The 11341-nt window shown below is 66.7% G+C and overlaps 3 protein-coding genes across 3 annotated transcripts; all 3 read right to left on the reverse strand.

The window, feature by feature from the left end:
- Positions 1 to 213: 213 nt before the first annotated feature.
- On the reverse strand, positions 214 to 4117 carry COASY (Coenzyme A synthase). Its single transcript, XM_066205284.1, has 9 exons — positions 3490 to 4117; positions 2953 to 3167; positions 2671 to 2802; positions 2307 to 2496; positions 1879 to 1943; positions 1011 to 1095; positions 788 to 885; positions 552 to 698; positions 214 to 301 (listed from the first exon to the last, which is right to left on the reverse strand). The coding sequence occupies exons 1-9, from the start codon at positions 4103 to 4105 to the stop codon at positions 245 to 247; spliced, it is 1605 nt and encodes a 534-aa protein (XP_066061381.1). The 5' UTR covers positions 4106 to 4117; the 3' UTR covers positions 214 to 244.
- A 320-nt stretch (positions 4118 to 4437) lies between these two features.
- HSD17B1 (hydroxysteroid 17-beta dehydrogenase 1) lies at positions 4438 to 6038 on the reverse strand. The gene is made up of 6 exons (XM_066205166.1): positions 5942 to 6038; positions 5614 to 5775; positions 5136 to 5315; positions 4967 to 5060; positions 4683 to 4866; positions 4438 to 4608 (listed from the first exon to the last, which is right to left on the reverse strand). The coding sequence occupies exons 1-6, from the start codon at positions 6036 to 6038 to the stop codon at positions 4438 to 4440; spliced, it is 888 nt and encodes a 295-aa protein (XP_066061263.1).
- A 395-nt stretch (positions 6039 to 6433) lies between these two features.
- NAGLU (N-acetyl-alpha-glucosaminidase) lies at positions 6434 to 10557 on the reverse strand. Its single transcript, XM_066205238.1, is given in 8 exon segments — positions 6434 to 8289; positions 8481 to 8737; positions 8905 to 8990; positions 9175 to 9321; positions 9452 to 9599; positions 9720 to 10192; positions 10194 to 10250; positions 10252 to 10557. Coding segments are annotated over 8 exon segments (2691 nt in total). The 3' UTR covers positions 6434 to 7072.
- Between the last annotated feature and the right edge of the window lie 784 nt (positions 10558 to 11341).

Consider the following 11341-nt stretch of genomic DNA (forward strand, 5'->3'; position numbering starts at 1 on the left):
GCGGGGGCGGGCGAGGGGACGGGACCGGCGCACGGACACGCACTGCAGGAGCAGCCTCTTTACTGTCACCCAGCGGGGCTCGGGCCTGCAGGGCTCCCCATCAGCGGGGGGCCGCAGGGCGCCCCGGACCCTCGCCGGAGCTGGACGGCGCCGGTGGTGTCGGTCCCACGCTGCTCTGTCCGCCGCCTCACGGTGGGCAGTGGTGGCAGGACACGGAGCTTCACGGCGCCGTCGGGACGGTCCCTCACGGGCCGGGCTCCGGGCTCAGGCGCTGCTGCAGCAGGTCCCAGGCCTTCTGCACCTGCCAGAGAACCGTACGGGGAGATGCCTCAAAGCCCACCGGTAACGTGAGCAAAGGGGCAGGAGCGTCACGCGACAGTCCCTCTTCCTTCCCAGAAAATCTACATCCCCAAATGCACCCCTTGTGGCAGCCTCGATGGTGAACAGCACACCCAGGCACACCAGGCACGGCCTGAGCACAGCACTGAGCCCTTCAGTTCCTGTCACAATCACCCAGAAGAGCCCTGGTGCTGCAGCAGCCCCAGGCTCACCTGCTGGCGGGTGATGTCCGGCTCCCAGAGGGTGCAGAGCACCACTTGTGACTGCTCCACCCGTTGCCTGTTGGTCATCTGGCTCTGCAGCCGGCGGCGAGCAGCCTCCTCTGTCAGCCCATCCCTGGCCACAATGCGCTTCACGGCCTGGCAGGGACACAGGGGACACTCAGGTGCTTGGGGGGAGGCTGAGGACCAGCCCCAGCAGCAGGTGAGGGGCCCAGGGCATGGCCCACCTCGTCCTCCGGGATGATGGCTGTCCACACCTCGTGGACCATGTCCTGCCAGCCGGCCTCCAGCAGCACAGCAGCGTCCAGCACACACACGGCCTTGCCTACGGAACAAGGGCATTCCTCAGTGCCCAGCTGTGGATGGCAGCAGCCCAGGCTCAGTCCCACCTTTCTGCAGTGCAGATGCTTCACTGCTGAGCTGAGGCTGCCACAGAGCCGCCCTTGTTACCTTGAGATTCAGCCTTCCTGACTTCCTCCTTCGCCAGCTGGGCTATTTTGGGCCACACAATGTCAGTCAGGTTCTTCAGCTGGTCCTAGAAAGGACCAGAGCGGGATTTGAGAGTCAGGCCCTTACCACCCTCAGAACCATTGTGCAGCCAGCCAGGAGAGTGGGGGTGTAAGCAGTCAGGGGACACCCAGGAAGGACCCACAGAAGCTGGGGAGGTGGGTCCAGCCCATCACCAAGCACCAAGAAGGAAAGCTTTCACACTGGCCAGAGGCTCCCATTCCTGCTGCCAGGGTCAGTGTGCTTTTTCCTTTACTTTACTTGTCCTGCCATTAGGGCCCTGCTATTAACAGAGATCTCAGTCTCTGCTGTGAGAGGTGCTTTGCTCCACAGCACAACAGGCTCCCCATGCAGCAGGTCCCACAGAAGACATGTCCATCCAGAGAACCTCTTGAGCTGCCTCCACCTTGGTCTGAGGCAGCAGCAGAGCAACAGCCTGAGCACTCTAAAGGCCAGGTGCCACTGAGCCCCCCAGGTACAAGAGGCAGAGAGCACTGGCTGTGTATGTCAGGTCTTTTGTTCTGAGCTGGGTGAAGGAAAAGCATGGTATAGAGGAGATGGGGATGGCAACAGGGACAGCGATGGGAACAGGGAGGCAGCAGCAGCTGCTGGGCAAGAGCAATGTATCCAGCACAGCTGCTGATTCAGCTATAGAGATATGATCTATCCCACTCTGTCCCCATGCCACTGTCAGGAAGTACAGCCAGGAAGGTGTCGTCATCTCAAAGGGCTGAAAACTAAAACCCCCTGACACAAGAGGAGAACGGCCCCCACTCACAGCGTTAAGTATTTACAATAAACCTGCTTTTACCTGGTTTCCAAACACTTTGGCCCCAAGGACTTTCCTGTTAATCGTTCCATCTTCGTTCAGGATCTCTGCAAGGCAGAAGCACAACAGGTTTGGGAGGGACAACTCCCATCCCTGTGGCAAGCCTGGGCTGGGGAAAGGGCTTTGGCACAGGGCTCTCAACAGCACGCAGAAAAGGGCTGTTTACCTAACCTGTTGCCACCTAACCTGGCAGCTCTTCCCCTGATTCCTGAAAAGGACACGGGAGAGCTTTTTCCAGGCAAACAGCAGCCTGGCTCATTGTTCCCCACCAGCAGCTCTGACATGGAACACACAACACTTGGGGAGCGCAAAACTCATATGGCGGGAGGGGGGCACAGGCCAGGGGTCTCTGGGACACTGGGACATCCCTCCCTCCCCTTCCTCCTCCCTGCAGCCTCCAGTGACTCTACCTGCCCCAAAGGCTGCCACCACGGGCTCGTAGGCCGGGCCACCAGGGACATAGACGGCGTGGCCCAGCTTGTCGGCGTCGATGACAAACGCGCCCAGGTGCCCCAGGAGTTTGGCGATGGAGGTTTTCCCACTCCCAGTTCCCCCAGTCAGGCCAATCACGTACGGGCGCAATGGCAGGGCTGGGTCTTGCTAAGGGAAAGAGGAAAGCCGTGGCAGCAGAGCAGGCTTTGCTGCAGAAGGATCCAGACACCCTGGCCTGGAGATGGCCATGAAAGGCCCTGGCCAAACTCTTTGACCCCTGAGACTCCCACCCCTCCTCCCGGGCACTCTCATTGCAGCTGTGGCTCTGCAGGCCCCCCTCACCCGTGGGGGCTGCAGCAGTGTCCCCAGCAGCCTCTGCCGGAGGCTGGAGGAGCTGATCTTCTCCTCCTCGTTCTGACGGTGGTCGGGGTCCTTCATCAATTGGATTTCATGGAGAGCCAGCTGGGGGAGCCCCTGATAAGAGAAGGGAGCCCTGAGGGCCATTAGCCATGAGAATGCAGCAGAGGGAAGGGGCGAATCGAGATCAAATTTGCCCCCAGACTGCATCAGGGAGGGCGAGAGGGCGGGCAGGGGTAGCCCACCAGGCTCCGGCATGGGAATTACATTTTCAAGTCTCTTCCTGTTCACAGCCTCCCCTCCCCGGCGGGTCTCCTCGCTGACCACCAGGCACTGCAGGTTGGGGTCTGTGACTGAGGGGCCGAAGGGGTCGGCCAGAGGCACGATGTCGTAGCACAGTGAGGGCTTCACGTCCTCCAAGAACTCACGCAGCTTCGCCGCCCGCAGCTCGTACGGCTCGATCAGCTCCGGCAGGACCTTGTCTGCCGGGTGCCAGGAGGGCGGAGAAGCACAAGAGTGACAGAAAAACAAGACCGAGAGATGGGAAAAAACACCCGGCTGGGACTTTGAACGCTTCCTCCCCCTCCCCTCGCCGTCGCTGGACCTGTACACCTTGCTGGTTGTGGGCAGGACACCAGGTCCCCCCAGTGGATCCCCACTGACGCTCTGCCTGCACGGCACCGCCTTGGGTAGGTGGCTGCCAGCACTCCATTTGTTACTGGGCCCCCAGACCACCGCCCCGCCCCGGGGAGCACCGGGCTCACCCCTCGTCCCCGCGCAGTGCCACGGCCACCCCGGACTCACGGCGGAGCAGGTCTCCTTCGGCCAGCCCGGCCAGGAGCCGCCGCCGGGCCAGGAGGCAGCAGGCGCTGAGCAGGAGCCGGTGGGCGCCGTGCAGCCGGTCGAAGGTGCCGCCAACCGCCACGTCCAAGAATTCGGGGAGCGTCGCGTCAGGACCCTGCTCGGGGTCCCCCTCGGGGTCGCCCCCGGCGTCCCCCGCGGTGTCCTCGCCCAGCAGCAGCGCGGGCAGGCTCGGCGGGCAGCCGTAGGCAGCCGCGGCCAGGCGCTGCAGCCCGAGCTGCACCGGCTCCGGCGGCCCCGGCGCCTCGGCAGCGGCCGCCAGCAGGACGCGGGGCTGCCGTGCCAGGCGGCGGCCGGGGCCGAGCAGGACGCGCAGGTCCAGCCCCCGCCGCGCCGCCGCCGCCGTGTACAGCGCGGCCAGAGCCCGCAGCAGCGCGGGGCCCGCGGGCGGCGCGGCGGGACCGGCGGCGGGGCCGCCCAGCCGCAGCCCCGGCTGCAGATGCACGTACAGCGGCCCCGCCACCAGCCCCGCCGCCGCCGCCACCAGCCCCGCCGCCCGCCGGGGCAGCGCGGGCAGCGGCGCCGTCAGCACCAGCAGCCCCGAGGCGAAGGGCGGCATCGCCCCGCCGGAACCGCCGCCGACCGGAACGGGGACGGGGACGGGACCGGAACAGCACCGCCTCCCGGGCAGCCCCGCCGCGGGCGGGAGCGCGCCCGGCTCCGCCCGCCGGGGGAGGAGAGCGGCGGGCCCGGCCTCAGTGCGGCCCCGCCCGCCCCGCAGGGCGGAACGAGCGCGGGGGCTCCGCGGGACCGCGGCGTCGGGGGGACGGAGCCGGAACCGTGCGGCTGCAAAGGGCTTTATTGGGGACACGGCGGGACCGAGCACGCGACCGGGCCCGCGTCCGGGCTGGGGTTCCCGTGGCAGCGGTTCCGGTGTTGCGGTGGCTCCGCTCAGGGCTGGTCCCCGCCGGCCTCGCTGCCGCCGAACACGAAGTCGTGCATGGCGCGGACGTACGCGGAGCCGTCGGGGCTGCTCAGCCGCAGGCGCCACAGCGGGGCGAGGAGCTGGGTGCTGGCGCAGCGGAGGGGTGGGCAGGGGCTGCCGATGGCTTCCAGGAACACCTGGCACGGCAGAGGGGTCAGAGCCGTCCCTGGCACGACCCCACGGTCCCCCCCCCCGCCCCGCGGTGACTGACCGGCAGGACCTCCTCCACCTCCTGGGCCGTGTCGCGAAAGATGCTCTGACAGTGCCACAGGTACCGGCGGTACAGCCCCTGTGTCTCAGCATCCAGGCCCCGCATCTCGCTGCCCTCAGGGTCGGGGCGCTGCAGGTTGGCCAGGAAGCTGGTGTGGACGGGCCCGCACTCCACCAGCGTCAGGCTGCGGGAGGGAGTGCATGAGCTGCCGCCGTTCCCCCACCCTGGCATTCCCCCGATCCTGGTGGGTAGGATCCAGGCCCCGTGCCACCACCGGCACTCACTGGATGTTGAAGGGACGCAGGACGATGGCCAGGCTCTCGCACAGCCCCTCCACTGCAAACTTGCTGGCGCAGTACACAGCATTGAAGGGCAGCCCTGGGGCAGAGCCACACTCTGAGCACCAGAGCTCTTCCCCACGGCTCCCTATGCCACAGGGTGCTGGGGTCCCACCTTGCAGCCCCCCGATGCTGCTGGAGACAATGATCCGCCCGGCCCTGCGGCTCTTCATGGCAGGCAGGAACGCCTGGATGGTGCGGACAGCCCCAAAGAGGTTCACATCGAAGAGAGTTTTCATGGCCTGGTCGGAGCAGGTCTCCAGCGGTCCCATCAGTCCCACCCCGGCATTGCAGACTGCCAGGCATGGTGCAGTCAGCTGGGCACAGGGCAGTCAGCCGGCGACTGTACCCCCACACACCACCGAGTGCCAGAAGGCAGAAATGGGAGGGCCTTTCCCTACTGATGGGCCCTTGGCACCCCCAAATCCATCTAGTGCACCTCTGCCCCACTAAACACGTCCCGTCCCAGCTCTAGGACTGCCTGCACCTCCCATGATTTGGCATCTGCTCGAGGTGCCCAGGGGAGGGTTGTGACCCCAGAGAGGTCCCCTCAGCCACCCCAGGGACAGTGGGGGCACCAGGAAGAGCCATACCCAGCACATCCAGCCGCTGTTCCTGCACCCGCTGTGCAGCAGCTGCCAGCGAGCATGGGTCAGTGACATCAAGCTGCAGGACCTCCAGCGTGTCAGGGCAGCAGCCCCCCAGGCGCTCCAGCAGCCGCTCACCCTTGGCCAGGTCACGCATGGTGGCATAAACTGGGGAGAGACCATGGCCTTGGGCAGCACTGCCACCGAGCTGCACGGCCAGCACCAGCCCCAGCCCACCCCCAGGCTCTGTCCCTCCTTGGTGAGGCGCTGCCTGGCCCAGCCCGGAGACCACCCGGGGCTGCTGGAGCCCCCGGGACAGCGGCGACCCCTTTACCTTTGAACCGGCGAGTGGCGTCGGTTGCCAGGCGTGCAGCCAGCCCCAGACCGATGCCTGAGGAGCAGCCTGTGATCAGCACCGTGGTTCTCTCCATGGCTGACAGTGCAACGGGGCCACGTCATTTAAGAGGGCTGGGAAGGGGGTCCCCCCGCCCCACGCCACCGTGTTGTGTCTGCTGCCTTATCTCAAGGCCCCTCCACCCACCTCCCTGTGCATGCCTGGGGCTCCCTGTGCCTTGATCCTCATGCAGGTGCTGTGATAAAGACTCCATCGAGCCAGGACCTCCCTGCGGGAGGAGGCTCTGGAGCACATGGGGAGCTGCAGCCCCGGGGGTCTGCACCAACTGTACTTTGCTGTGCCAGGCATCCCAGCTGCCAGGACACATCTGGCTTGGTATTCCTGCAATTGCAGGCTCAGGGGCGAGCTGCTCCTCTGCCCTCATGTTCCACAGTCCTGCACTAGCAAAAGGAGTTGGACACACATGGGAGAAAAGTCTGTATTTACTCCATGGCTGGGCTCTGCCCAAGCCCCAGCTGTGGAAAAGGCTCAGAAACTCCATCCTGGGGAGCGCAGCCCCAGCAACACTGCAGGCAAAGCTGCAAAGTCTTTTATGATACAAAAGGCACCAAATGTGGGCAGGGCCATGCAGTGCCATGTCCCCACAGGCACTGGGGTCCAAGGCTGCTCTACTCCCCCTGCCCACTGCCACCTCCCTGTCTGCTTCTCCCCCATCACTGCCCCTGCTAACCAGCCAAGGCCTCTCAGCAGGGACACATTTGTTCTGTCCCTCTGCAGTGTCCCACCAAGTTTCCAGCTGAGAGCACGGGGGCAGCCCAGCTTTCCTGGGAACAGGCTCAGGGCAGCTAGGCAGAGCTGAGCACAAAGCATGGTGTGGGATGAGACCCTGGGGCACAGCCTGCCCCCCTATCCATCTGCCAGCCCCTCGTGGGGCACATCCTGCCCATGCACAGGAAGGGGTGAATCCAGGCTGGCTGAGGGCCACCAGGGCTCTGTGCCCCTCTTCCAGTACAGCCAGGACACAGCCATCAGGCCAGAAGCCCAGATGGGAGAGGGTGCAGGGGCTCTGTCCACCCTCTCTGGGGAAGGCTCTAGAGGCAGAACCCGAAGTCACGCAGGCCCAGCCAAGCTGTGCCGCAGGGCGCTAGGGTAGTATTTGAGGAACAGCTTCCTGGAGATCTCCATCGTATCCCCAGCTGGCACAGCTGGGTAGCGCTTCTTGTTGTAGATGAAGCCTCTCTCCACTTGGAAGACAGCCTGGTTGAACTGGTCCTGGTGGAAGGGCCGGCCTGAGTTGAGGCTCTCCACCAGCACAGAGACGAAGAGGCTCCAGCGCACAGTGTAGTAGTCCAGCACCAGCCCCCCCAGCTGCTTGTTGGCATAGTCCAGGATGTTCCCACTGGGCCCCCAGAGCGTGACCTGGTTCCGGGCATTCAGCTCATACTGCTCAGCCTCCCGGTCACTGGTGGCCATGGCACGGGCGCTCTCCAGCCAGCGGCCGAGAAGGAAGAGGCTGTGGCTGGACAGGAGGCTGTCCAGCTCCGGCAGCAGGTCGTAGACCAGCACGCCACCGGCCGTCAGCAGCTCCGGCAGCGCGTGGCTCTGGAAGGCCTGGCGGATGCTCAGGTAGTAGTCGCTGACCAGCTGCTGGGCTGCCTGCCGTGTCACATCCACCAGGTCGTACAGGAAGGTGGGGCTGGAGCTCAGCTCAGCGCCAGCGCTCAGCAGCAGCCGCCAGGCTTCATACACATCACTGGCGTTGTACCAGAGCTCCGTGTCCATGTGCAGCGAGGGCCGGCGCACCAGGGGGCTGCGGTTGTGGTTGACACAGACGCCGGTGCAGTTGTACACGCTGCGGAGGAGCAGGCGCCAGGCGCTGGCTGCAGCGGCGTTTGCGGCGCCGTAGCGGCGCTCGGCGTAGCGGGTCACCCAGCTGGGCAGGTCGAGGGGCTCCTGACGCCAGCCCAGCTCGTTCATGAGCTCATACACCATGTCGTTCTGCTCGATGCCCTCGGGCACCAGCCCCGTGCCCACCATGGTGGAGTTGGGGAAGCGTCGAGCTGCGAAGGGGCCGTGGTTGATGGCCTCCACAGTGCCAAAGAGGCCGTGGTTGCCCCCGAAGTTGTGCAACATGCACCAGATGAAGGGCTGCCCATAGAAGGACTCTGTCCACTGGTAGACGGGCTTGGACTCAGCAAAGAGGTCGAGAACAATCATCCTGCCAAGGGGCACTCCATGCAGCAGGGCTCGCACCTGTGCTGGCTGCCAGAAGTCAGGCTGGTGCTGGAAGAGCCAGCCCTGCATCAGCCACAGCGCCTTGGGGTCAGCTGGGGACAGAAGAGCATTGAGTGAGATCCTCTCCAGACAGGGCCTACAGGTGTCTCATGAGGCCCTGGGGCCACCAATCACACCTCAAGGAGGTATTGGGGGTCTGGCACCAATGGGTTCTGCACTTCCCCATGCCCCTGCTATCCCACCTGGACCCCTGTGGCCAGGCCAGCACCACACAAGGACCCACCTCCTGTCATTGAACTGAAAACGGCATTGCTGACTCTCGAGAGATAGGCTGGATCAGAGGAGAGGGGGGTCATCTCGTTGAATGTGTCTGCACTATAGACGTGGTCTGTGCCAAACTCCTTGATCAGCTCCTTCAGGAAGAGGGTCCCGATCACCTGGAACATGGGGTCCTCTGGGTCCAGCAGGTAGATGCATGAGTAGGTGCAGTCAAAGTGGCTCCAGCGCCCCAGGCGAGTGGCATTCACGCGTGGGAAGACCCTGCACCGGAGGACAGAGATGGGGATGAGAAGAAGAACAGGACAGGACCACTGTGCCAGTGTGGGGACAGGGCAGCCTCCTGGGGAAGCCGCAGTGGGAGGTGCTGCTGGAGGTGAGACCCCGGCAAGGGCCCAGGGCTGAGCCTCCGGGGCAGGGACTGCACCTACCGAAGGATCCCCTGCGGCACGTGGCCCGCGAAGGCCGGCAGCACCGTGGTCATCCCCAGCGAGCGCATCCGCTCCACGATCCGGTACTGGGAGAGAGGAGGGAGGGAACAGAAGGAGAAAAGCCCCCACCTTCCCGCGAGGGGACCCCGGGCGCTGCTGCAGCTCGGGGCAGGGCAGGGGGACCCCCGAGGCTCCCTGAGGGCAGCCTCGGCCAGGAGGACCAAGGGGTGACACGGGTTTGCCCCGGGTGGGCGGGGCCGCCCGTGGTACCTGCAGGTAGAGCTGCTTGAGGTGCCAGGTGGGCGGCAGCGGCCCGGCCCAGCGGCGGAGGTTGCCCATCCTGTTCCAGGCCAGGAACGCGGGACCCGTGAAGTACTTGTCGATCTCCGACTGGTTCAGCCCCAGGTTACGGTAAACCTGCGCCGGGGGCCGGGGTTCAGTCGGTCCCACCGCTCCCGGTTCCAGAGGTCCCGCCACCGCCACCCTGTTGGCTTCGGTTCCGACGCCCCCCCCCCGGTCCCTGCCGTCCCTCGGTCCCGGTCCTCACCCGCTGCCAGACCGCCTCCTGCCCCGCGAAAGCCGGTGCCAGGTTGATGCCGCTCAGCGCCATCCAGTCGATCTCCCGCTCCCAGCGCGCCCAGTCCCACCAGACGAAGGAGTAGCTCTGGGCGCAGACGTTCTGGTAGTACCGGTACCTGCGGGAGCGGCGGAGGCTGCGCCCGGGCCCCCCGCGCCCCCCGGGCCCCCATTACATAACAGCGCCTTGTCCCGCGCTAACGAGGCGTGAGCGGCGCCCGGCCCCGCGTCCCCGTTACCTGCCGGCGGCGGCGGCGCGGATCTCGGCCCGCAGCCGCGGCAGCGGGTCTGGCAGGCGGAGCTGCGCCCCGGACCAAGACAGGTGGCAGCCGCAGAAGTCTCGCAGGTAGCGATAGAGGCCGGTGGCCGCCGCCACGCCGCTGGAGCCCGTTATGGCGACGGCCACGGCGGCGCCGGGAGGCGACCACAGCCGGTAGATGTCGGGCCCGCCAGCCGCCAGCGCCGGGTCCACCGAGAGCGACACGGCGGCGGCCCGTGGGCCAAGCAGGCGCCGAGCCAGCGCCCGCACCGCCTCCTCCTGCCCCGCGTCCCCCGCTCGCCCCGCCGTCGCCGCCAGCAGCAGCAGAAACGGCAGCGCCAACCCCGGTCCCGGACCCAGTGCCGGTTCAGGTCCCGGTTCCGGCCCCCGCCGCACCGCCATCGCCGCTGCCTGCCCCTGCGCCCAGCCCCGCCTCTCCCGGTACCGTCCCGCCCGCCGCCCGTCCCGCCTCTCAGGGCCCCGCGGCGCTGGGCGGTCCCGGCGGCGGGGGGCGGGCCGGATCTGTTGCCGGCTTCCGAGCGGAGCGGGGCTGGTTCGACGGGCGGGTCTCTGCCCTTTGCAGCAGGGACGTCCCTGCTGGGGATGTCCCTGGCCGGCTGGGGGCAGGCGCTCCCTGAGCCCCGGGGCCACTGCGGCCCCTTCCCCGCCCGCTCCGGGTGCCCGAGCAGGGACCGGATTTGCGACTCCTGCCCGGGGCAGCGGGACCCCCGGGGCTCCGGGCTGTTTCCAGTCTCGTGTTTTCCACCCGTGACGGTTCTGCACCACCGGGGCAACGGGGCCGCGGCGGCCCCGCCCATCCATCAGCCCGGGAGCTCCCGGGACTGCCCGGGACCCGCTCCGGCCGGCCGGGGGCGCTGCGAGACCGGGCAGCGCCGGTGCCTCGGGGCCGGGGAGCGTCCCGCCAGCCCCGGCAGCACCGGAGCGGCCCCGGCCCTGGCCGCCGAGACGAACCCCGGCCGGGAACGGCGCCGGGGCGAGCTCAGGCTGCCCCGATCTCTCTTAGCTGCAGGGGGAATTCGCAGACGTTTCCAGGACAGAACCCGGCTGCGGGGCGCTCCGGAGGAGGAACGGGGGAACTCGGGGCTCCCCGAGCACCTCAAGGCAGCCCACGGGGGGCCGGGGTCTCCTGCCAGCACCAAGGCTGCTCCTGTGACCCCAGAGCCATGGAAACGGGCAGAAATGCTCTGTTTGCACGGGAGAATGGTGAAAGAGGAGAGAACATTCCCCCTGCCCGCTAGTACCTACAGCTGTAGGAAAAGCATTCCCCGGACCGGCGGGGAGCCCGTCTCTCGTCCGAGAGGGGCGGGAGGCTGGGGCGGCAGTTCAGCGCGGCTTGTCGTCCTCCCGGAGAGATCAGGAGATGGGAAACACACCGACATCAGCAACACCAACCGCCAAACCCCTGCACAACCCTCCCTTCCGCTGCTCCCGCACATGTGGGAATACCCTGTCCGGCAGGAAGGGCCTGAGTAAACACAGCCCTCGGGGGGAGCGGGGGTCCCTGCGGCTGGGGAAAGCAGGAGCAGGGCACAGGCCCGGGCAGGCAGAGCGTGTTGTCCCACTCCCCGTAGAAAAGTGGCC

The sequence above is a fragment of the Chamaea fasciata genome, unplaced genomic scaffold (assembly GCF_029207755.1).
Source record: "Chamaea fasciata isolate MVZ Bird 193981 ecotype frontalis unplaced genomic scaffold, bChaFas1.0.hap1 SCAF_27, whole genome shotgun sequence".
Lineage (NCBI taxonomy): Eukaryota > Metazoa > Chordata > Aves > Passeriformes > Sylviidae > Chamaea > Chamaea fasciata.